Consider the following 26,763-nt stretch of genomic DNA (forward strand, 5'->3'; position numbering starts at 1 on the left):
TGTGTACCCATGCAGCCTATTTCAGCTGTGTCACTGCCACCTACTATTCCATTATGGGTACAGGCATCTCTGAATACAGCCAAGCCTTATATAAACATCACTGTCTGACAATCCAATTTTATGGAACAGTTCTCAGCAAACATCAATGGCTGCTTCAAACGGATGCCAGCTGGATTCTCCCATCTAACACTAGCTTGCCTGGATTTCACAGATGCATATTGTCACCCTGACGTATAATTTTGTTCAGCAAGTCTCTGTCCTCAGTCACTGGTAGTACCTGTCCTCCACTTGTTTCTCTTTCCTTCCTAATATCCTACTGACAATTCCCCTTTCTACTAGACAAGTTTCATACTTCCACTCAAATTACGTGAACAGTTAAATAAGAGCACTGCTATGATTAAAAGATAATATACATTCATTGAACATAATGGACGAAATGTTTTCAACACAAACCTCTTTCTCAGGAGCAAGAATATTGTATGTCTTCTTATCACCAACATTTCTGTTACTATCATTCCATCCAAAGTCAGTGAACACTGGTTGCTTCTGTTCCATGTAGGATTTGCGCCTAGTCCGTGACAACACAGAAAAACGTGGGCTTGGAGATCTTGATCTTCTGCATGGAGATGCGCTTCTAATTTTATCATAAGATCTTTGTAAAGAAGCACTCACTGGCCGCATATGTTTTGCAGTTTCAGGATCATCCAATTCTTTAACTGCTTTAGTTGGTTTATTGAATTTTGGTGAAAGAAAAGATGAACTCGATTTCTTCTGACTTCTTTCATATTTAACCTTTGTTTCTTCTGTGTTTGAAGCAACTGTGCTAAATTTCTTGTCTTTGAACTCCTTGTCGAGTAATACACTTAAAAGAGAATTAAGAAAAACTGTGAAAGATTTTTGTTTTAATGACTTGGCTTCTAGCAGATATCTATGTTCCAAAATGTATGACCAAAGATGAAAGCTGAGCACAATGCACACCTTTGAAATGACTAATAAATATGAAAATTAATACTTTTATTTCTGTAGCAGGGTGAAACGATAATTAAACTTCTGTACAAATTAAAACATATACACAAGATTGGGATTTGACTCTGGACTCTTGCTTTTCACAAGTAAGGTTCTTACCTAAGAACTTATTCTCATATGTCCCAAGACCAATTTCAAAGCTTCAAATTAGCAGTACCCCTCACCCACTTTAAGCACCAAAGAGGCTCTCCTGTAGTGGACATGAAAGGATGGAGCAAGAGTGCAAATGTCATTTCTGCACACTATTTTAATCTGCCAGTAAATTTCAGCATGAAAACTAATAGCAAGAGAGAATGATTCCATGCAGATTGTTACATCCAGTGTGAAGGTAACAATCAGTAAACCATAGTGACAGCTAAAAGCTACTTTAAGACTATGTTAGAGTGCTTAGAAGGGCATCTGCCACCATCACCTCATTTTAAAAGCAGTGGAATTTATGAAACTTTATATGGAACTAGATATAGATAATCTGAGTAATGAACTGTTCTGATCTGCATGTATGTATTTTGACACTACAGTTTTTAGTCTATGCTAGATGACTGCATTACTGCCTATAAGTTTTGTTAATGAACATGAGCTCTAGAAGTGAGTATTTCATTAACTGGCATGTCTTAATCTATACTCAATTTCTATTACCGATGGAACCCTGGGACAATGACAAGGAATGTCAATATCAGGAGATGCCATAACCACAGGATAAACTGTGCAAATGATGACAAATCAGTGAAAAAAAAAGAGTAGCAGTAGGGCCTGTAATTCATTGTGATCATAATCTTCCATTGTTGATAGTGTTATGCTGTGAAGCTACTACAGATGAAAACTATTCAAATGTGAACTGACTACCAGTGAAAATAATGGCTGAAATAACAGACATGACAGAAATTTATAGATGACTTGAGCTCCAGGATAGGGACAAAATGGTGATACTTGTGCCAAATTCCGGATTTGTGGAGAAGAATGAAACAAGTAAACAGGTAACTCAACTGTGATCTCAAGAAAGCTACTGGAAATACATGGAAAACGAACAGGATCAGGTACAATTGAATGGAAAGCAGTGAAAATACTCTTGCAAAAGAGAGGTACAGACATATAGTACAATGAGGTTGGACTGGATAGCCACAAAAATCATGAGCAGTATCACTAAGGAGATGGACAGAAAAATTTCATGGTGGAGCACAAAAATAGTTAGAGGAAGATGCATTAATTAAAAAAAGCTTCAAGAGGGACAGTTAAGGAAATATGGAAATTAAAATTTCAACTGCAGGAAAAAAGTAAAGATTCCAAAAACACAGGTAATTTGTCAGTTTAAACAGAACAGCAGCTGCAAAAGGAGGATGCCTTGCTAGAGAAATCGAACAGAAAAAATGTGTACATGAGAATGTTAAATAAGTCCAGTACATATAAAAATCTGTTGAAGACATTACAGAAGAAATGAGGTGCAAGGTTTTAAAATGAGGAAGAACTTCCTAACGTAAATGATAGGCAATTTAATATAAAAGGGAGCTTGCAACATTGTCTGCTGGAAGTCAGTTATAAGTTACCATACTGTATACCAAGTCCAGCAGTTCAGGCCACTGGATTGTATCCTCCCTACATCTTTCATAAAACAGTTTTGCTTTGCCCCACTGAGCTTTTGGGAAAGAAAAATGAGGCAAATGTGTGGAATATCAAACTAGCAAAAGATTGCAATAACAGCTAACATTTTGAATAAAGGAAGGTAGGAGACGAGATACTGGCAGAAGTAAAGCTGTGAGTACCGGGTGTGAGTCGTGCTTCGTTAGCTCAGATGGTAGAGCACTTGCCCGCGAAAGGCAAAGGTCCCGAGTTCGAGTCTCGGTCGGGCACACAGTTTTAATCTGCCAGGAAGTTTCATTTTGAATAAATGTTACTTGCAAACCAAGCAAATTTCAAGCTCAAGAAGAGGACACTAAGTAGAAAATAAACAGATGGAAGTCCGACAAGCAAAAGATAATGAAGAGATAGAATACTAGTAAGGAAAGAAGAAGAAGATGATGATGATGATGATGATGATGATGAAGAAGAAGGATGAGAGGAAGTAGAAGAAGTTATATACAAGAGAAGATAAATCAAGAGAAGGGGTATAAAAAGAGGAAGAAGCAAGGTAGACAGGAAGCAGAAATGTAAGAGTAAAGACAGTGCAAGAATGGAAGTTCAGAAGAAAGCAATGGAAGAAGCAAAAAATAAGAAAAGCTGAGGAAGAAGACACCTACTGAACAAACTGAGAGTACATAGCATCTCAGATGCTTTATGTCTAAGATCCACTTGGTACACATCATTTGAAAAATATTAACACATATTTACAAGTCTCAATAGAATTAAAGATCAGTCAGTATACCAATGAACAAAATTGAAAAATGCAGTATAATTTTGGAAACTGTTAACTGTTACACTGTGTAAATAAAACTGACACCATGACAGAATTGGAAAATGCGGACAATAGGATTGTTTATGTATTTAATTTTAAATTGGTTCAAAATGGTTCAAATGGCTCTGAGCACTATGGGACTTAACTTCTGAGGTCATCAGTCCCCTAGAACTTAGAACTACTTAAACCTAACTAACCTAAGGACAGCATACACATCCATGCCCGAGGCAGGATTCGAACCTGCGTCCGTAGCGGTAGCGTGGTAATTTTAAATTGCCTAGAACATGTAGCAGTATATAGGCAATGAACAACACAAAGTAGAAACCACCAAAAGCAAGTCATGGTCTAATGAAGAAAATGTTGGTACCATATACAAAGAATAATGGAGGAAGTTCAGAGTTTAATGGTCTATTGCTGAGATGGACATTAGAGATGGAATGCATGCTGGGATTGAGGAAAGAAATCAGTTATGTCCTTGCCTTAAACAATTTAGGGAAACCATAGAAAAACTACATCTCAATGTCTGGATGGGAATTTGAACTGCACTCCTTCTAAACGCAAGTGTCACTCGGTGCGACTGATATAGCCACAATTCTGCTGCACAGCAGCTTCCTTTGAAAAGTACTGAAATCCATGACACTTCATGTGTAAGTAAATGTAAATACTTTCAAGGTGTAGGAAGAATGTAATAATTCCAATTTGAAAGAAGGCAGGTGCTGACTGATGCGATTATTATATAACCAACAGTTCAGTAATCCAATGTAGCAAAATACTGGCACAGAATATTTATACATGAATAGACAGACTGGTAGAAGCCAACCTTGGGGATGATTAGTTTTGGTTCCAAGGTAATGCAGCAATATGTGAAGCAATACTGATCCTATGACTTATTTTAGAAGATAGACTCAATAATATGGCAAACCTACATTTATGATATTTGTAAATTTATAGAGAACTTCTGACACTGTTGAGTGGAAGACATTCTTTGAAATTCTCGAGGAATTAGGAATAAAATGTAGTGAGAGAAAGATAATTACAATTTGTACAGATGGCAGACTGCAGTCATAAGCCTTGAAAGACATGAAAGAGAAGCTGTAGGTAAGAAGAGAGTGAGACTTTTTTGTAGCTTACACCCCATGATATTCAATAAGTAACTGCGCAAGCAATAAAGTAAACCAAAGAGAAATTTGGAAAGGGAATTAAAGTTCAGGAAGATGAAATGAAAACTTTGAAGTTTGCTATTTCAATTCTATTAAAGACAGCAAAGGACTTGGAATATCCGTAAGCAGAATGGAAAGTGTCTTTAAAATTGGTTATAAGCCATTCTGCCCACAATCCAAAGAAAAATAGTCACCTTGTCCAAGAAATTGCCATATGTAGCAACTGTCCTCCTGTCAAATCACTGTACTGCAAAGTACATACCTAACAATGATTAGGGTAATGTCCACATTTTACATGGCCACTTCATTTGATGGAACTCACTCATATTCCTTTCAACTGGATCTGTCCTGTCTTTGTTTTTTGAAGAAGCAACTGTGGTTTTGTATCTGCCCCAGCTATCCAAGCTGTCATGTCTCAAAATAATACAAACTCTGCTCTCTGTCTTGGAGAACAGAATTCACTTGTCACCTCCCTCCCCCCTTGTCACTCGCGCCAAATTGAGAAATTGGTTGGAAATTGTTGCACAAACAGTGGGAAAAAATTCTATTGCCAACCATTGGGGACTCTACTGAATCCTGTGTGTAGGCACCCTCAGTATTGCAATGGATCTATACCATACTATAGTCTGTTTAAAATTACTTGATAGCTGACATCTATCACTTGGTACTGCAGTGTTGCCACACTGGCTATCAATTGGTTAAAGACAACACACAACCACAGCAGATCACTTCACAAGTGCTAAAATGCTTTTCATGTAACATGGTTTAATGTTGAAAGCTGCTCCCATCAGGCATGGTGGGAACATGAGATGTTCTGTCCACAGCTGATTTTAAATGGCCAATGACTTAACTGTGGTAGACAAAACATGTTTTGTAGCATTGAATTTATACTCATGTCATAACCTAACCACAACCTCTTGATGTGCAATGCATGAGTGTGGTTTGAAAAGTTCTCAGAATCACCACGAGAGGTCAGTGCTAGCGCAACGAGTTGTTCACTTCTTGGAGGAGAGCTGTTGCATTGATGTGGCTCTGTTGTAGTTCCCGCGTAGTGATTTGCAAAGATGGAAAAAAAATCGAGATTTGAGCAGTGATAAGTACTTCATAAAGAAAGGTATGAAAGCACACGACATTCATGCCAATTTCCAGAATACACTGGGGGCTCTGCTTCTTCATGTTCAACTGTTGCCAGGTGGAAAAATGAATTTAAATTTGGTTGGGAGAGCTTAGATGATTATCTGTGCAGTGGTTGGCCAAGATGGGTCTCAACTCCAGAAATCATTGCAAAAGTGCACAAAATGGTCGTGGAGGATCGCCGACTGAAAGTGCATAAAATTGCTCACACTTACCAGATGTCATCTGAAAAGGGTCACATTTTAACTGAAGAATTAGAAACGAAAAAATTATCTGCAAGATAGGTGCTGCAACTCTTGATGCTGGATCAAAAACGCATGAGAATGGATGTATCAGAACAATGTTTGGCCAATTTTAGGAGAAATGAACAAGATTTTTTGTGCCGGTTTGTGACCACAGATGAAACTTGGGTGCATTACTATACCCCAGAGACAAAACAACAGTCAAAGCAGTGGAAACATGCTACTCTCTGCCACCAAAGAAAACAAAGACAACTCCTTCAGCAGGAAAGGTCATGGCATCAGTGTTCTGGGATGCAAAAGGGATTCTGTCTGTAGATTATCTCCCCGCTGGGCAAACAAATACTTGAGAATACTATACTAACCTTCTGGACAAGTTTCAACAAAAGATACGCGAAAAAAGGCCAGGTTTTGCAAGGAAGAAAGTCATCTTCCCTCAAAACAATGGGTGCCCACACACATGTGCCATCGCCATGGAAAAATTACACGAACTAAGGTATGAATTTTGGCCACACCCACCATATTCACCTGATACGGCTCTGTCAGACTTTGATCCCTTCCCAAAACTGAAACTTTTTCTTGGTGGACGAAGATTCACTTCAAACGTAGAACTGATATCCGGAGTTGACAACTATTTTGCAGGCCTGGAGGAAACTAACTTTGAGGTGGTATCAAGGCACTGGAACATCATTGAACCAAGTGCATTCATCTACAAGGAGACTACACTGAAAAATAAAAAAAGTTTCAGTGATGTTTCTATTCCGTTCCGAGAACTTTTCAAACCACCCTCGTATCCAAGAAAATGGCGGTCGGCAATCTGCAGCAGAACTATTAATCATGCTCACTTTGCCCACGGTGATTAAAACTGTTCTTTATAAGCAAACTCAAGACAGAAAAAATTAAGTTTCAGTGCTAAAAGTAAACTGTAAAATCTTCTTTTTGATATAAGAGCTGACATGATGAGCAGTCCTGGTTGAAACTCGTTTGAAGGTTATATGTGACAAAGGCAGATTCCAGACAAAAAAAAGAATGATAAGAAAAAAATAAAGAAGTCAATACGATAATGAAAATGATGGAACAGAAGGTTAAAAATAAAAAAAATTATATTTCGTTTCCACCATGTCGTATGAAGTTTGCCTCCTGTAAGCCGATCTCTTGTGATGGTAATAACTGAATACGGGTAGCCAAATCATGTCTTATGCAAAAGAATCCAGCAGTCTTTGGCTAGTGGATTGTATGAAATGTGAGTTAATTCATTGCCATACTTTTGTTTGTGTTGCTTAGGGTGTGTTTATTATGTGAGACGAAATACGAAACCATCTAAAATTCCATAGCTTACAAAAATGATAAAAAAATCTTGTAAACAGAAAAGGGAAATTTATATTATAGCTAGAAGGAGTGATGATTCAGAAACAGTCACTACTGCACTGTATTAAGAAAAGTTGTTAAGAAGTCCAGAAGTGTGTGCACTGTGTCTGAGATTAGCACCACTGATAATGCAATTAAAATAATTTGGAATATTGTTAAAAGGGAAACAGGGCAACTGAGAGCACAGAACGATTGTATTTCTATCAGACTCAATGAAAAGTTTGTTAACAAAAAGAAGTGGAAAATATTTTAATAATAATATTGTAAGTGCTGTTTAAGACTTTCCGAATGTAGTAACTGCTTCACTGGTTCACAGGCTTTGTGTCGGATAATGTTGTGGAAACTGCACAATATTTCAACAAGACAGCTGCTCATCATCTTCAGGTGCTCACTGACGTGTTGCTGGAATGGCTCATGTTCTTGTCCTCATCTACCATGTTTCTCACTGCACTCTGTCCCAGTCTTCACCTCTATTCTTCACTCATTCCTTCATTCCAACAATAATCTCTCAGTCTTCTTCTAGAACTCTTGTCATTTCACAAGCCTGTCTCTGTATCCTCCAAACTCACATTCTTTTAATGTACCCATACCATCTCAATTTTGTCTTTTCTATGGTCACTTGCATGGGTTTCACTTTCACTTTTTCTCTGCATGGGTTTCACTTTCACTTTTTCTCTCATCGTCTCATTCCTTACTCTATCCATTCTAAGAAGTCCTATTTTGATTTTTTGAAATTTCTTCTAACAAGTTTGTGTCTTACTCACCTGCCTTTTCTACAGTACCAATATTTCTGATGCCTACATGTGTACCAGAGAATAATATATTTGGTGTAACATTTACTTACTTTTTGGCAATACATCCTTGTTTCATACCAGGCTTCTTATACTCCACAGGAGTCCCATGTAACTGCCTTCCCCTTTCACTAATCCCCTTATCGTTCCTCCCACTGTCTTCTAGTACACTTCCCAGGTACATGAAACTTTCCACTTTTTTAGTACTTGCCCACTAATACGTCTATCCATTGCTACTCTCATTTTATTGCTCATCGTCACTATCACTTCACACTTCTCTGCGTTAAATTTTAATCCTTACTGTCTCACCTCTTTCTCCTGTGGATTTATCCATTCTTGTGCCTCTCCTGCTCCACTGTGCTACACTATTGAATCATACGCAAAGAGTACTGCTCTCATATTTTCATCTCCTATTCGCACTGTCATTCCTGCCTTTCTCTCTTTCATAATGGTGATGGAAAGTAGCAGGGATGTTGCAGCCACTTACATCAGCCCATTTTTCTGTCAATCAGCCTTCCATTACCCTTTTTCTGTCGGGTTTCCCAGATCTTGCTTCTTCTCATACTATCATACGTCTTCTCAATGTCCAGGAAAACCTTATTAAACTCTTACCACATTCATGATGTTTCTCTAGGAGATGCCTTTTATTAAGTATCAGATCCATTTTCCAGTCTTCGGGAGTCCTTTCTTTCCATACTATTCTCATGACCCTATAGAGCCAATGCACTCCAGCAATGCCAGCTGCCCTCACCATCTCCACATTTGCTTCATCAAATCCAGGCACTTTTCCTCTTTTCATGGTCTCTAGCATTTCCTATATTTCAGTCCTGGTTAGGTCCAGAGTGGCATCCTTTACATTCCCAGGCTCCTCAATTTTCTCTCCCATATTTCCATTGGGATTTACTAACTTTTAAAAATGTTTCTTCCCCATCTCCTTGATTTCCTGTACATTCTTAACTTCTTTTCCTTCTTTACTGATCATCCTGATATTTTTCATCACGATTCTCCTGTTTGCATAACCATTCCTTAGAGGACTTTTTTACTTCCCTCACTGTCATCTTCTATCATTTTTAAGCACTTCCCCATTAATTTTTCTCTTCTCACCTACCATCATGCTCTTAACCACTTTCTTCTTCTCAGTGTATTACTTCCTTCCTTCCTCTGTTCTCTCCTGAAAGCATACAAGGAATGCTCCTTTTTCTTTGCAGCTTCCTCCCTTATTGTATTATTCCACAAGTGTGCTTCTTTTCCACTTTCAAGTGGAGCTGTTGGATTATTTCAACAACCAAAGCAACAACATCATACAAATTTCCCTTTAGTTATGAATTATTTTATTATGTTTGGTGCAGTCTAATTGGATCTCAACTAAATAGCACATTCTTAATACTCAGGAAGGTTTAAAAGTTCGTTCACTGTGTTTATATTTTTGAATGGAAAAAAAAATCGTTTTTCTTACTATATGGCACTTTATCTAATCAATAAGTCTATTTTGTTAAACCTTCTTTGGTGTAATTCACATTACTTTATAGTATACATTTCTGACTCTGCATTTTCTTAAATGATCAATTTGATGTTTGCCTTAACAAACTCTCTTACTTTTCTGTCCCTTCAGCATCAGTTACATCACATCATAGCATATTTTCTCAGTTTGCACTGAAGACTGTCAGTTTCATTTGAACAGTTGGGTTAGCTGATGTCACGACACTTCCTAATCATTATACTAGATGGCTATAGCATTACCATGCTAGTTTAGTAGCTTATCTATTTACTTCCTTTCTCCATGTGCACCTTTCCTTGTCCTGCTCTTGCTTGTGGGTTTGCCTCTGTTCTATTCAGTCCTGCAGCACATGGGGTCACAACATGTGACTTAAGTTTCGACCAATTATTCTGTGTTATGTCTTTCTCGATTACCCAGTCGCCACTGCTCTGTGACATTTCTTATATTTTTCACCACTACTAACCTAACTGCAAGTAGTATTTAAGGTAAGAAAGTTCTTATTAGTATCCACTGGCTTATGCTCATAAGCATTTGTGAAAAATTTTTCCTTAACGTTACCTTTATCTTGTTTTCAGTAATATTACACCTGATGATGGGCACCTTTTAGCCCGAAATTGTTTGTGATATTTACTCATATAAATGAACAAAATGTAATCTTGTTGGCATTTCACTAACAACCAACACCTCTTGGTTCTCAGGATCTGGATATATGAAACTGGCACAACAGAGGCTCACACTGTCATGTCAAATGTAGAGTCTGTGGAATAGCATGTTCCATTATTAACCACTATGCAAGTGAAAGATGTTTTGGGAAACTGCAAACGTTCTTTAGGTAGTTTTTAAGTGTGAAACATTACAGTGTGTGCACTCTGGCTTGCCATATATGTAGATGGATGCAAAACAAGTCTCCTCAGGACATCGACAAGGTGTGATGGTGAGTGTGCGTTCCCAACCTGCTAGGAAGGCCCGCTTTTGCTTTGACGTTCTGGCTTGGTGGTGCCTCGGAAGTTACAGAGGAAAAGGCCTGGGCGATAATGTCAATGACACAATAGCTGGAGATGATAAAGAACTGTCATTCTGAAATGTCAAATCAGTACAGCAATACATGTTATGATCTATTTGTGAGCTACTATTTGTTTGAGATCTGAATCACTTGCAATTGTAAATGAAATTGCATAGAGGAAACATTGTAATTATAACACAGAAGAGTTATTGCAAAACTGATTACATCATTTTAGTAGCTTGAATAGATCAGAGCTTTCAGCATTTGCCCATTGCAGAAGGTGAAGAAATCTCAACTCATGATCTAATGGCACTGCATAGCAGATCCAATTTACCAAATAATTTCAAGAATGGTGATTGAAAAGTATTGGTAACATACAAATTGTCACACATATCAACTAGGTGACAGATTGTGCATGGTGACAGATTGTGCATGGAGTGGAACACATCATAATCCGCTACAATTCAACACATCATATATCATCGTTTGAAGACTAGGGTAGCTGTCTGTTTTAACTTGTGAGCAACTTTCAACATGTAAAAAAAAAAATGTGTAACAAAAGCAAGATGTCAGATTATCATTCTCAGTACACGAACATTAAGCTTCATAAACAGGAATAAAAACTTTGTGCTGAGCAGTAACATGCACAGACTCATAATATTGAGGGGGGGGGGAACAAATTGAGATACAGAAGACAGGGGAGTCTTTTACTTTCAGATGAGAATGATGAGCTCATTAGAGTTGGAGCACAAGCTCAGAAGGGGAAAAGATATAGAAGGTAATTGGACTTCTTATTTTCAAAGGAACCATGCCAGCATTTGCCTTATGTGATTTCGGGAAACCACAGTAAACCCAAGTCTGGATGGCTGGGTTAGGATCTGAACTGTGTCCTCCTGAATGCGAGTCTAGTGTCTGTACAAGTTTACCTTAGTAAAGATTTTTAAAAAATTCAGCATACTTCTGAAGAGTGCAGACACAACTCAGAAGGAAATTGAACAGGTCTACAATTGCTCCACAGCAAAAAATGGAAGACTTAATCTTTGAAATGTTCATGTTGTGCAAGTGTAAATCGACACAAATGACCTACAATCACCACAGATTGATAGCTACACACTAACTGAAATACACTTTGTAAAATTCCATGGGATCCAGCTGAATAATTCATTAAAATGTAGTCAACACGAACATAAAGTAATCAAGAAGCTCAGTTCAAGATGTTATGCTCTTCAAAGCCTCTCTCATTCACTTGAACTAAAGACAAAACTGATAGACTGTTTTATAAATTTTCGTTCTGTGGTTTTATGGAATTTGGAATTATCTTCTGGAGCTGTCGACAAAATGTGAAGAAAGCATTTATTCAGCAGAAGTGAGCAGTGAGAGTATTTCATAATGGAAATAACTGCACATCTTTCAAAGGCCTCTAGAGATCTTGGGAAGAAGATTTGGGTTTAATGTACAGCACCATCATGATGAGCTCATTAGCGTGGGAGCAGAAGCTCAGAAGGTAGAAAGATATAGAAGGTAATTGGACTTCTTATTTTCAAAGGAACCATGCCAGCATTTGCCTTATGTGATTTCAGGAAACCACAGTAAACCCAAGTCTGGATGGCTGGGTTAGGATCTGAACTGTGTCCTCCTGAATGTGAGTCTAGTGTCTGGACAAGTTTACCTTAGTAAAGATTTTTAAAAAAAATTCTTGTACACAGTTCCCAGCATGTTTACTTGTAAATGGTTTTTGTTGTGATAATGAAAGTCAGCTTCAGATGAACTGTGATTTGCACACTCACAAGACAATTATTAGACTTTGCCTTCTTGTCTATGGTTGACTGGAGGTAGGTAGGTACTATGATGCAAAATTATTCATCAAACCCCCAAAACACATAAAGCAATAAATTGGGAATCTTTAACCAATTAGAAAATAAATTAAAATCATATATCGTTAGCCACTGTTTCTTCGTTATCTGGCTTACTTAGATTCAAGGATTGAAAATTCCTGTTAGCTACACAATAAATAGTTGTGTTCACTGTACAGCTGCATGACATGCAGTAGTATAACACAAACTAATCTTCATGGTTACGAGTGTTGATAGTTATTTTCTTTGAAAAATTTCAATATATTAATGCAAATATTATTAATATGGTATAAACAGTAGATATGCACAAAACTGAGGAAGCAGCAGCTTCTTTTTTCTTTTCTTTTCTTTTTTCTCCTCCTCCACCCCCCCCCCCCTCCCACCCCCTTAAGTAGTAGTAGCTTTCATTTTAATTTACTAAGTTAAAAACAATATTAACTATTAATGAGACTTACATGTCTTGCAGTTCAACTGTTTGCACACCAGTATCCTTTAATTTACATTTGTTGCCCTCAGCAACTGATTTCCCATTGTTCTGCTTTATAATGGGGACTTCTTGGATATTTTCAGTGTCACATGTTAATGCAGAAAGCCTGTTTTTCACTCTGTGGGGAAAGATGCACAGAAAATAATAACTATTAAAGGTATAGTGATTTATCCACTATTATGCACACTATCTATTCATATTATAAAAAGTACTTGCGTAATACAGGAGGAACTGTGGCTAAACATAAAGGAGCATTAACCTGAGCTTTAGATGGAACATTCTACCTTTATGACCAAGACAGTTGGACTGTCTACTGTTATAACAGCTATTTCATTCAGTGAACAGAAATATGCTTTATTTAGTTCCATTAATTGATTAGGCATATAAAATTCTATTGTAATACATAATTCCAGTTCTTGGCACTCTCAGTTGCATATGTTCACATAATCATAACAGCCTTTTATGCAGCTAACAGTGAATAATTGAAGTTTAGTAATTACATTGTTATCTACTTTCTTTGCTGCAGATAGGTCGTATATCTTATGTTCTTTACTTATTTGTATTCCTACAGACATTTACTTTTCACAGCTTTTCGTTTATTATCTTCAAATCATGTTCCCTGTGTAAATGATCTTGTTTTAGGTAATTTTTTTATCATCTACCTAAGTTGAACCAAAATTTCTCTTTTTTTCCTTTACCGCTGGACAATCTGTTCGATTTATGCTTTCGTTGCCCCTTATAGAAATTGTCTTATCACTTCGTTGGTTCTACCCCACCACAGTAGCAGACAGTGGCAATATTTTCCAAGTAAAAAAAGCCATTCACAAGAATTAAATTAATTTTTGTAAAACTGAGCACTGGAATGAAGTTCCAAATCCTTCTAATAACAGCTGTCATTGGTCCTGAATGAACAGTTGAGCTCTACTCACACTATTAGAAACTGATATCATGATGAAGGCCTGCAGTGATGAGCAGTCCTTGTCCAAGTATACCAACAGTCTTACTGTGGCCTTCAAAGACTGAAATTACCCACCCAACCTTGGACAGTAATAGATGTCCCCTGCCTTGTCTCTCCAGTCTACCACCTCCCACATACCCACCATCTGGCCACAAAAGTGCACTCCCCTTATGATTCAGTACCACCCAGGACTCGAGCAACTGAATCACTTTCTACACCAGAGTTTCTACTACCTTTGATTGTGTCCTGCAATGGGAAATATCATACCCACTATCCTTCCCACCCCTCCCACAGTGGTATTCCACCACCCACGAAAACTATGCAGTATTCTTGTCCATCCCTACTCCAACATCTTGCCTCAAGCCTGATATCCCTGAAATAGACCCAGATGCATCCTCCTAGGAACAGCTACTCCAGAAGTGGTCACAGGCATCTCCCATCCCATCATTGGTGGGGCTACCTGTGAAAGCAGCCATGTGACATACAAACTAAGCTGGAAACACTGTGCTGCTTTCTACATGAGCTTGACAACCATCCAGCTGTCTGTCTGCATGAATGGTCAGTGACAAACTGTAGCCAAGAGATGGACGGACCATTCATTAGCTGAACATACTGCCCAACACAGTGTACTTCACTTCAATGACTGCTTTACAGCCTGTGCCATCTGGATCCTTCCTAACACAACCAGTTTTTTTGTCTGCACAGATGGGACTCTCTCTGCAATATATCCCATGTTCCAGTAACACCTTCAACCTCAACCTTCACTAGTCCCTGTACTCCACTTAGCTATCCCCTTCCCTGACTGCATTTCAGCACAATGCAGCCTTCTATTTCACCAATGCACTCAGTCCTTTTCCCCTTCTCAACTTCTCTTCTTTTCTGTCCCCTCCTCCCCTACCTCCAAACTGCACCTAGCAGCCCTACCCTATCCCCACTACATTCCTGCCAACTCCCTCAAGCAGCACTACACATCCCCACACCCAATCTCGCTATCCCCCTCTCCCTGCGCCAAACCTTCTCCTTACCCCCACCACCAAATTGCTGCTCCCATCAAGCACAGTTATGACTAAGTCCAGAGACAGGGCCGTATGTGTGAGTTGTGTTTGTGTCAATGTGTATCTGTTTTCTGCTTCAGAAGGAAGCCATTTCACAAAAAGCTAGAATGTATAGCTGTCTTTTCCTTGTTCGTTACCCATCGAGTGGTTATTTTTGGGATATTGTCTGGACGTTCACAGTCATAAATTCTTAAAAATTGGTAAAATGGCTGATAAATATTTAATTTCTTATATTTCAATGTGATTACATTATGTTCTAATATGTTATCTTCTAATATATTCACACATTTGTGTTCCTTTTTGTTTTTTTTTGTTTCTTGTGGAGTTATCAGATTTGTTACCACACAATACTGTCTTTTGGACTTGTCGCATATCACTGCAGGGCTGTTCATCACATTGTATTCCTCCAAATGCCAGTAGTCACAACAAGATGACAGCAAGCACTGTCAGGAACCTCAACGCACTTTATTGTAATTCAAAAAATGAAACATTAAGCACTGCAATCAAACTATGTAACACATGTAAAGCAATTGTTAGTTGCTGTCTGGCTGGTGAATGATCTGTTTTCCTAACTGTCATAAAGTATGATTCATGGTGCTATTACGTTAATACTGACAAATAAAGAACAAACATCCAAAGTTCAATAAACAAACAATATGAGAAGTTACCAAAAGGAAATATTGTGAAATTGAGTGTTTGCTTTAAAGTGAATTGTATTTGTTTGCAATCCAAAACTGGGACTAATTTGCAGTTGCTCAAAAAGACAGAGGGGATGAGAACTAAGAATTATACAAGGAATTAAAATAAATCACTGCAACCAGAAATTACCATTTAAGTCATTGTTATAAATGTGAGCAGCAAATGTTTGACTGTAAAATTACAGAATAAGCTCATGAAAGAATTAGTCTTTCCATTGTGTCTTCCACCTTCTATATTGTACGGTTAATCTCAATCAGCAAATGAAAAAATAAATTAAAATGAAAGTTCCTGGTAGATAAAAACTGTGTGCATGAACCGTGACTCAAACTCTGGACTTTTGCCTTTCGCTGGCGAGTGCTCTACCGACAGAGTTACCCAAGGACGACTCACAACCTGTCCTCACTGTGTCAATTTTGCCAGTACCTTGTCTCCTACCTTCCAAACTTCACAAAAGCTCTCCTGCGAACCTTGCAGAACTAACACTCATGGAACTTTAGGATATTGTGGAGACATGGCTTAGCCACAGCCTGGAGGATGTTTCCAGAATGAAATTTTCACTCTGCAGTGGAGTGTGTGCTGATATGAAACTTCCTGGCAGATTAAAACTGTGTGCCAAAAAAAGACTCGAACTCGGGACCTTTGCCTTTTGTGGGCAAGTGCACGGCGAAGATCCTCAGCTCGAGTCTCGGTATGGCACACAGTTTTAATCTGCCAGGAAGGTTCATACCAGTGCACACACTGTTGCAGAGTGAAAATTTCATTCTGAAAAAATAAATTATTTTTACCAAACATTCTTAATCAGTTTACTGTAAAAGAATTATCCTTGTTATCTCATTTTCTGTGTTCCCTATCAATGAAGTCCAAGACAAAAATTAATAAGAATGTACAATTCAAAATTCAATATGAAGAGACTCAACAACCTATTTTCTTTTGCAGAGCCCAATTACAAAAAATTGAAGATGCAGTCATAATGTTAAAAAGGATTTAAAATAAAGGTAATTTGTTAGCTAAGAGTAAATAAAAGACAATACGCTAAGAAAAGAGAAGTAAACCAAGCTGATAGAGTACTGGAGGAAGATCGAAATATACTATTTTCAGAGATGTAGAGGAAAATCTCTTATCTGTCGAAATTTTGTTTCACTGTACATGTTCAGATTAATTATCCTATTTCCTCACAGTGAATGTAGAGTTTGTTCATTTATATTTATTTTCATTAACCAAAATCTGCAGGTTCTATGACTGTGAACACACTGGACTTCATAGATGTGGGGTAACGAAAACACGAAAACATGCAGTATCTCAACTGCAGCAAATTTATTAAGAATGCTGGATAAAATAAAATTCTTTTTTGTTTCATTCATGGGTTCATATTAATAAATGTGGCATAATTTGCACAAGAACAAATAAAATGGTGATATCTGGCTGTAGTGTTCTTTCCCTCTGAGTGGCTGCAAATTAATTTGAGCTTTCATTCCCTGGGGTTCAGAGTGGAATTATGTATTCTGGTGGCAAATATTCAACAAGCTCTTATGTAACATAAAGCTAGAAATTGGGAATCTGTGCCAGTTCAAAAGAAAATTAAAAACATAAACTATCTGAATATCTAGATTCATGAAGCGAAAAGTTTTGTTATTTACATGCCTTCACGGAAAGCTGTACCACAGGTAGTAATGTATAAGGAGCCATCAAAAAGTTTTCATTTGAAGGCCTTACAATCCAGAATCACTATGCCAAACAGGCAAAATCACTGAGAGCATTAAGGCTTTCATCCCACCAACCCAACCATTTGGTAAAACACTGTGTCCTGCTGCATGAAGTAGTCCGTAACTGCCTGCTGCAATTCCTCATCTGACAGGAATTGTCAACTAATTGAGGCATTCTTTTAATGGACTTACGGCTTGATTATTGCAAGGGGAGAGTCTTGTCAACATAGATTTGCCAATGGTCTTTTGTGCATGTCCCTAGTTTGCTCCTTTCAAGCAGTCTAGGGTATCACTGACAGTGGATAGACATCTTTCTTCTTGAAACTTCCTGGCAAATTAAAACTGTGTGCCGGACCGAGACTCGAACTCGGGTCCCCAGTTCCAGTCTCGGTCTACCACATAGTTTTAATTTGCCAGGAAGTTTCATATCAGCGCACACTCTGCTGCAGAGAGAAAATCTCATTCTGGATCTTTCTTCTTGATTTTGTTCAGTCATTGTAGCTGATGCAAAAACACCATGGTCTGTCCTTTTTTCTTCACAAGGTCCACAGAAGAGGACCAAGTACTCCCTGAAGGTTCAAGGATGTCATCTTGTAGCAACTTCTCCACCTTCTCTGGGATTAGCTGCTGTTCAGCTGGCAATACTCTATATGCGCAGTGGCTGCTAATTGGTGGGTAATACCAGTGTTGATGTGGTGTTTTTTCATGGACCACTTGGTCTGTCTCTTCTTCACTACAGATTTGATAGCATCCAAAAACTAATGCAGTACAGCAATCATTCACTGAAAGCTGTCCTTGCTGAACTGGTTTGGCAGCTCCTGTATACTTAGTTATATGGATGAGTTGTGGCTCATGATAATTAGTGATCCAAAGTTCTCCTTGACCACCTACAAAGGTTATGATCATCACTAGCATATAGATTTCTTTTGTGAACCTGAATAGCTTTATGCAATCAACAACAGCTTCACATTTTAACTGGGCACCTCGATTGACGACTGCAACTTGCCTTGTTGATGACAACGGGATAACATCCCAGATAACAAACTACTGTACAGAGCAATCTTTGTTACATGTGCTTGTTGGAATAGCTTCTTTAAACTGTGGCTCCCATCTTATATGGTCTATGACTGTTAGTAATACCGACAAAAAGTCCCACCTAAGAGTATCATTATGATTACATTCTGTTCAAACCATAAATTCAAAGGGCTATGTTCTGTCATTGATTGTTACCCTTGCAATACATGTTTCTGTTGATTGAAGTATTTTCTATTTGTGACTTTCAACACAACTGCTTTCATATCACAGTACACTGTCTTCTTCTTTAGTTGACAATTGTAAGTATCTGACATTACAGAAAAGGAATCCTCTGAGTTGACTAGTTGCCAAACAGGTTGGTCATTCATAATGTCGTCAATGAAATTTCCTGACATTGCGCTGACAGTTGTCCAAAGAGGATTTGCATCTGGGCAGCCACACCTCCAGAGACAGGGAAGTTGCTTGGTTCCCCTGAAGTTCCTCGTACTTCTGTACGGTGATGGTGAATGGCTACTGGGTGTTGGGGAGTAATCTCATCCTGGGTACACTATAATTACCTCCAGCTGACTGGCTTTAATAGAACTGTTGTGATGGTTGAAGTCTGGTGGCACAATAGTCATTGAAAATTCCCTTCTTTCTCTACAGTAGTTACAATGTGGGCAGAGCATCCACAGTGGGATCACACTGGTGTTACAAATGCTTGTTCTTCCATAGGGCTTTATTCTGGTGCAGGAGTTAGTCAGGTACTGGGTTGTCATTTGATGGCTGCAGCATAAGTTCAAGTTGGCTGAGTCCATTCTCCCTGGCACAATAGGTTGGTCATGAAGATTGTTGCTAAGGTTCGATATACCTCTTCTTCAACATTCTCTATTACTTTCTGACATAGAGGGCTAACACTCATGACTGCTATCTCTTGCTTACTCAGTCTGACAGCTCTCATTGCCATGAAATCCTGCATCTCTTCTCTCATTACCTGATGTATGAGAGAGGTGATGTTGCAGGTCTTCCACAACTGCCATAGGGACTACATTTACGAGTAGTCATATTTCCATGATCTGATTCTTTTATGTCAAATTTTCTTGATGTGATGGCACCACTTGACATATTCCTTGGTTGTTGTGACATCCTTTACTAGAAGAGCTTGGTACATGTATTCTGCAACTTCTGTCATATTTGGATTCACAATGTCACCTAAATCTTTTCAGCCATTTCATTAGATACTGACCAACATCTCTAAAGAACACTGACAGACACCTAACGTGAAGCTGATTCACTGCTGTTCTGAAATCCATGAGTCTCCTGAATAAAAGGACCATCGGAATGATACACCACTTGTATTCTGAAACCTGTCCACATAGGTGAAGGCTTTTATGTTTACCTAATTGGAGCCAAGGTGATGTAGATGTTTCAAATTACACAGCATCATCACCAAACAATGTTACATTGCAACTGCACTCAATTCCAAACCCAAAAGTAAGGTTGTCAATGAAATATGACACTACCGAAAACACATTTATTACGAACAACAACATACAGCCAGATGGAAGTGAACTCCTGGATGTAGAGTGCAGTTACTTATACCAACATTGAATATTTTAGATGGTTGGTATTTATACAAACATAGAAAATTCCAGAATATGCAAACATTACAAACATAAGATATTTCAAGAATCTTCCAGAACTGATACGTAATAAATAACAAATAATTGCTGGTGACCACGTTTAAACTGGTGAACAAGAGCACCTCAGTCAGCAGCTCTAACCACTATGGCACGCTGCACACACCACAGTTTGTGGTAATGTTATTAACAATATCCTGTAGAACATAAGCAATATAATGCTTTTCATTTAATATAATGTTGTTTACCAAGAACCAATGGAAGAATCAGTTAACAACAACATCACATAACATAAGTGCTATGCAATACTTGATGTCTACACATTTTTAGCATGATAATATGATCTGTATGTGCAAACACAGTAATTTTACCCTGATAATGCTTAGCTATAATAGCCTAGAAATTATTGTCATGTGTCACTAAGGAAGAACTTTATATTTTAAGTTCCATGGAGATTTACATACAATCAAATATTGCATTTCAGTACAAAAATGGTTGCTTAACAATGTTCCAGAAACTTCTCATGGCAACTGATTAGTATGCACCTGCACAGTCGTGTATGAAACTTAATCCAGGTCACTGTCTATCTGCACTATACAAGAACACATGTTACTCGTTTTTTTATGGTTGGAGGGAATGAAAAATCTGAAAAGTTCTACAACCTACAGTAAAAATAAAGACCAAAACTGACTAAGCAAATGGAATGATTGAGAAGATATATTAATAGAAGACACAATGCTAGTGATGAACAGAAGAGTCAAAAACCAGTTTGTGCAACATGATACAGTGAAACAGTAGATCAGCCAGTGAATCCATGCCAAGAGGCAGGTCGGTTTTGTTAAAATTGCTGTGGAATTCACTCAAAGCTGTAGCCCTACATATAATATCAACCATGGTAAACTTGGCTATAGCACAGTGTGTAACAGGCAGGTGCCAAGATTACTATCTGATGACCACAAGTGTGCATGGAAGACAGTGATTCTGGAGTAGAAGTCTGGATGCACAGTTATCAAACACAGAGTAAGAGGGATTGATGCAGTGGAAGCATGCATTGTGTCCCAGGCACCCACTGAGAAAGCCAATCTGACAATCTCTTCGAATGCTGAAGGCCATATAATGTTTCACGTTTAGAAGGGCGTAACTGTGGCTAGTTCTAACTATAGTGTCTTGTTGTCATGGCACTCAAAGCCAGACGTCTGATTGAATCACTAGGGACTTCTGCTATAATGTATACACGCCCTCATACTGAGCATACTGAGGATACATTACACCATCTGAAATTTGACTTTTGAAATATCCACTATGCAGCAGATTTGGCACAATCAGATTTTCACTCCTCTTGGCTTCTGAAAGAACATTTGAGGAGTCAAAAGTTTGCAGATGACAACGAGGCTATGAGGACGGTGCAAAGATAATTCTATCCCAAACAAATGAGATTTTTTCTGCCATGAGGACACGTGAAAACCTGTGAACAGATGGACCAAGTGTGTAGTAAGGCAGGTTAACTATGTAGTAAGGCAGGAATCATTTCTATATATTCATTAAAAACATTATAATAAAATGCCTGGTATTTCATGGCATGCCCTTGCATTTTAGGCAATGTAGTATGTCTATATTTGCATGTTTATGACGATTACTGGGCTGATTGATACATAAAATGTTTATCAGTTTTTTTGACATCTTTCACATATTCATTGTACTTATTCTGTTTTATTTCATTTACTTATATGTGGTTATTGAAACACTATTAACATTCTTCTTCTGACAAAAGTGGTATTGCCATCACACAACTGTTTCATTCTGAAAATTCTTTTGAAAGTCCTACCTTTCAGTGAAACTGTTTGCTTTATGGCAGGTGTTGGTCTCCAAGCATTTTAATTTCCATTTGTTCATCCAAGTGCTTATAAATCAAATTACTTATAATTCATTTCACTCACAGTAAATTGTATTGTTATGTACTTGTATTGTGTAACACACTGAAATCTCATATGGCATGAAGAAATAAAGCTTTAAAGAAAAACAGCAGTCAGCAGCAGTAAGAAGGCGTTGAGCTGTACTCATTTGCCAATGTTCATTGCCAACTGTGCAACATACTATTAACTAGTGTTGACTGCATTGTTGTCTGCTTTGTCACTGAACTGTGCTGCTTCTATTTGTGTTTTGTTGCACTGTTTCATTTGTGTTCCATTGCATAACATGTCAGTATGAACAGTGATCTCAATTTCAATACCCCAAAGTAATTATGCCCTCCACCTTTTCCCGCAACAAACAGTGTTCCCTCCCTGCTCCTCCCACTCAACAGATGTCAAGTTACAGTCTGCAAATAGTAATAATATGACATGGGAAATGTTTTGGTTTGTGAGAAATTGATTTTACTCTATTGTCCTTAACACCTTTAAAATGAAATTAAAATTACAATAGTTTTATATCAATTATTAAAAACCTTTAAGGAACTGTCTTTCCAAAAAAGATGTGGATTAAAGAGATTTAAATAGAAGTGGGAGTGAACAGGATTAAAAAAACAGCTATTCCAACTGATACGCCACCAGGAACATATGAGATGGCAGCACAGTCATGGGCAGAGCTACCATTTATATGTCATTTCCACTAAGTGTATACACCATATAAAGCTTAATGAAGCCACATCTCCAAATTTCTCTGTTCCCACCTGCCCCTCAAGGTTGTGAACCAACGTGGCTTGCACAGATGGACAGACAACTCCCGTACAGATAACAAAGGCTTTTAAGAGTGAATCTTTATTGACTAGTGTATACAACCTTTTTGGGGATAACAATAATTTGCTACTCCCTTCTAGAACTGCATCTGACTGACACACACACACAACAAAATTCATGGCCAGCCACCCAATTTCATTACCTTTTGATTACTTTCATAACCACCTGTTCATATTCATTACTTTTTCATGACTCTCATGAACTAAAGACACCCTGACAAACCAGTCCCAGTTACAAGCTGTAACAAATGTTTTCCTTAAAATTGTTGACCCCCTGAATGCAGAAGTATAACACTCATAATTCTGTGTTGATTTGTTACACTGTCTGTTGCTAGGAACATTTCCAGCAACATTAGATCTGTGCTGGATAAGTGTTATATTTCAGTGCCCAGTTTGATATTCTATGCACCAGTGATGAGACATCTTAAACGCTAAAGAAAAATATTGTATGGGACCATATAAAAAGGGTGAACAATATACAGCTATGAAACTCATGTTAGAGATTGTAAGCCTTTGCAGTGTACTTCTGAGACCAACCATGTACAAGTTCAGCTAGAAAAACTTCTTGTGGCAGTTATGTAAGCCTATATGTATATTACCACAGCCTACAAGACAAGTATACGATCACACAATATGTAACATCTGTAACAAAGCTGGTGGATTCTTCCCAGTCATAATGTTTTTTTCTTCCTCCAGAAATTATTATTATTCCACTTTGTTATATCTTCGATAATGTTATTTTTATAAGCCATGTGCACAATACCTAAAATTCAACACATTGACCCAGAGCTCATCGACATAACTTTATTATCTATTATGTTCCTTTGGTTATCATAAGTTAATGAGCTAACTAGTTTGTCTAAGGACTGTGCTAACTACAGAGTATCAGTAATTTTGGATTTCACTGTCATTGTTCATTTATGAACATATTCCTGATTAGACTTCTTGATAAAGTATATAAAAAAAGGAAAATAGGGGACATATGTCTACAACAAATGACCAAAATATGTTAGCAACTCTTGATTCTGGAGTGATTAAGATCCTTAGTTAAGCATTGTTACTGAAATAGAATCCATATTTAGGCAAACTAACCAGTATAATCCCATAGAAATCATTGTTGTATCTAAAAGTCATTTTTAAAACCAATCTCCCTCTTCATTTGCTTATAAATGTAAATCTTTAATTGTAATTTGTGGAAATCTAGTAAACAACAATAGCTAAGGTCATGCCTATTATTATTGTAAATCTATATAACCAGCTTGTTGGAAGCCACTTTAAGTCAGTCTGTGGTGAATTTGAAAGGAGCAAGACCTATGTCCACCAATACAGGGAAAGATACTGCAGACAATGTAGTATAAATTAAAATTTATCTAGTTTTATTTTCCATTAGTTGATTCAATAATTCAGTGACCATTTTAAATGATTAACTGGATAGTGAATGTGTAATTAGTGTCATGGACTGTGTCAGACTTTAATAATGCTAACTGTGAAAATAGGGTGAACTGTGTTATTTCCTAATGATGATTACTGTGCACATCGTTTTTGGATTGATCTGACTGGATGATGTCAAGAAAGGTTATTTGACAAATTTATACAGTGACTGTGTTAAGTTTGGTTTTGTCAACTGGGGGGGGGGGGGGGGGGGGCAAACAGTGAGGTCCTGGTCCCGTGATCTACAATGGCAGAAATCAAGGGAGGAACAACACAAACAGCACAGTCCAGTCAATGAGGAGGGATTATGGGCAAACAAAGAGGAAAAAGGGATGTCAGGTCAATAGAAAGAGGAAAGAATAGGAAAGGGGTGGGTGGAAGTGGGAAAAACAGGGGCACCCAATGGGAGAAACAGGGACACCCCAGAAACGGAATGGGCGGTGGGTCACCAGCACCACCACTGACCTGTCCTGACACCTACACCATACCATTATCACAATACAATGAGGCAACACAAGGGGAAAAAGACAGAAGGAAATGGGAAACAAAACTGCATAACAGACCAGACAGAATGAACAGAAAAGCCAGGGTGAACTTGGCCAGTGTGGAGGCAAGGTCAGGAACTCTACAACCAACACCTACACTATCTGAGGGACTTAAATTCCAGAGGAAAATCCAAGGCCTTAAATCTGAGAGGACATACCACTTTTGTGAAGAACCGAGGACAGATGTCACACCGATGCCTCTTTTTTAGTCTTCTTCTTGTTTCTTGTTTATCCCGGCATCTTGAGATCTCTTGTGAAGAGACACGATATAACATGTTCAGCAGTAGTGTGGCACAATCAATGAAGCTACACAAAAGTTAATAATTTATCTTCTGAAACTGCCAGTTTATTGGCATTTCTGGAAATAATATCACTCTCATACTCTCATGCGGTCAGCAAATTTTGTGTAACAGTTTGTATGTGTAATGGGACTTATTGCGTCACAAATTGTTCTAATGAATTAACTAATCTGCATTGCAGTGTTGCTAACCAATGTGATCAACAAGGTGATATGTGTCTTAATTAAAACAGAACCTTGATAATTTGAATAAACTTTTGGTCCATTTTTGTCAAAATCAGCACTTGTCTCAAAATTAAGTTTTAACTTTGTGCATTAAGTCCAAGCGTGTTTGCAACTATTGTACGCGAATCACTGGAAAGTTTGATCATGCACTAGTGTGTTTAACATATTTCAAATCGAGCGCACAGGTTTCAGTTTTCCCTAATGGGCTAAACGACTCTTCTGTAATAGCGTGATGTGTCTATCTCACGTAAAGTCCAAATGAAACTGGATTTGTCTCCATTCAGGTCAAAATCACACAAAATAAAATTCACTGTGCAGGTCAGCGAATTGTACATGCGCACTTTTAGCACTCTAAGTGATAGCTCGCTTCAGAGTAAAAGCCGCACGTAAATTCACACTTTTTCATGCACACAAAATTCAAAACACATTTATATTAAACAGATAAATTATGGCCATCAATTGCTAATTAACATTTCCCATTCTGAATAAACTTCAAGAACTTGTATTTCATAATCAACAAAATTTTATTGCCTGAAAGAAACTATTAGTTTGCTAAAACAGAAAAATACTGTCCGTTGAGTAATGTATTCACTTTTATAACAAATTTGGTACCCCTTGCATAGCTACAATGTAACTATGTGAGGGTTGAATGCTAACACCTGAGACAAGGATGGTGGGAGGGCACATTTAGTGCTAAGGTCCAAATGGCAGGGGCAGTCCAGCAAAATATGGGTCACTGCGAGGGAACCCCGCAATTACAAATGGAGGGGACAGGGGCTTATTGCAGATTAAAAAAACCATGTGTCAACCTAGACCAGCCAATATGAAGACAGCAGAGGATGGTAGATCAGTCAGCCCACAACTGAGCAAAAAGGGATTTGATGTAAAGCCACAAATCCGCCCCCAGAGGGAGGTGAAGGACACTGAGTTTACAAAAACAGCCAACCTTCAGGTAGCAGATATAGGGCATTCAACTAAGCTTGTAGTCAAAATGAAGACCTAAGAAAACAGTGTGTGTGTGTGTGTGTGTGTGTGTGTGTCCAGATGGCACCCTGGAGCTGGCATTCTGCAGGGGGTAGGTGGCCGCCCACCCTCAGGCAGACAAGCAACAAGTTCATTACCTGGGATCTGTATATGGCCAGGAATCCAAAGAAAATCACCTGAACAAGCAGCATTACCAATATCAGCCAGAAGATCGTGGATGCCAGAGACCAAGGGGTGGTGGGAAAAACTCCCAGCAATAGCGTAAAGACGACTCACTGATTCCTTATATAACAAAGCATGGGAGAGTGAGGACTGTTTAATGAAACAGAGGGCCCGAAAAGTGGCCATCAATTTTGCAGTGAACACCACACATGAAGCAGGCAAGAAGACAACAGAGGATGTGATACATGTCATCCTGAAACTCCCGTAAGAGTTTCAGAACAAACAATGGAACACATTTGGTGTGATGGAGGCTTTCGGATCCCGGAAGAGATCTATCTGAATCCAGGGCTGAGGAACTAACTAAGCGAGG

At 38.2% G+C, this 26,763-nt stretch overlaps 1 protein-coding gene across 3 annotated transcripts in view; it reads right to left on the reverse strand.

The window, feature by feature from the left end:
• LOC124613990 overlaps window positions 1–26,763 on the reverse strand; it is a 129,068-nt gene that overhangs the window by 61,595 nt on the left and 40,710 nt on the right. For all 3 annotated transcript variants that reach the window (XM_047142780.1, XM_047142781.1, XM_047142782.1), the window contains exons 4-5: window positions 12,914–13,063; window positions 454–862 (exon numbers count right to left, since the gene is read on the reverse strand). In XM_047142780.1, the coding sequence (XP_046998736.1) occupies window positions 454–862; window positions 12,914–13,063 (559 nt within the window). The remainder of the gene's footprint in view (window positions 1–453; window positions 863–12,913; window positions 13,064–26,763) is intronic.

Source organism: Schistocerca americana, chromosome 4 (genome assembly GCF_021461395.2).
Source record: "Schistocerca americana isolate TAMUIC-IGC-003095 chromosome 4, iqSchAmer2.1, whole genome shotgun sequence".
Lineage (NCBI taxonomy): Eukaryota > Metazoa > Arthropoda > Insecta > Orthoptera > Acrididae > Schistocerca > Schistocerca americana.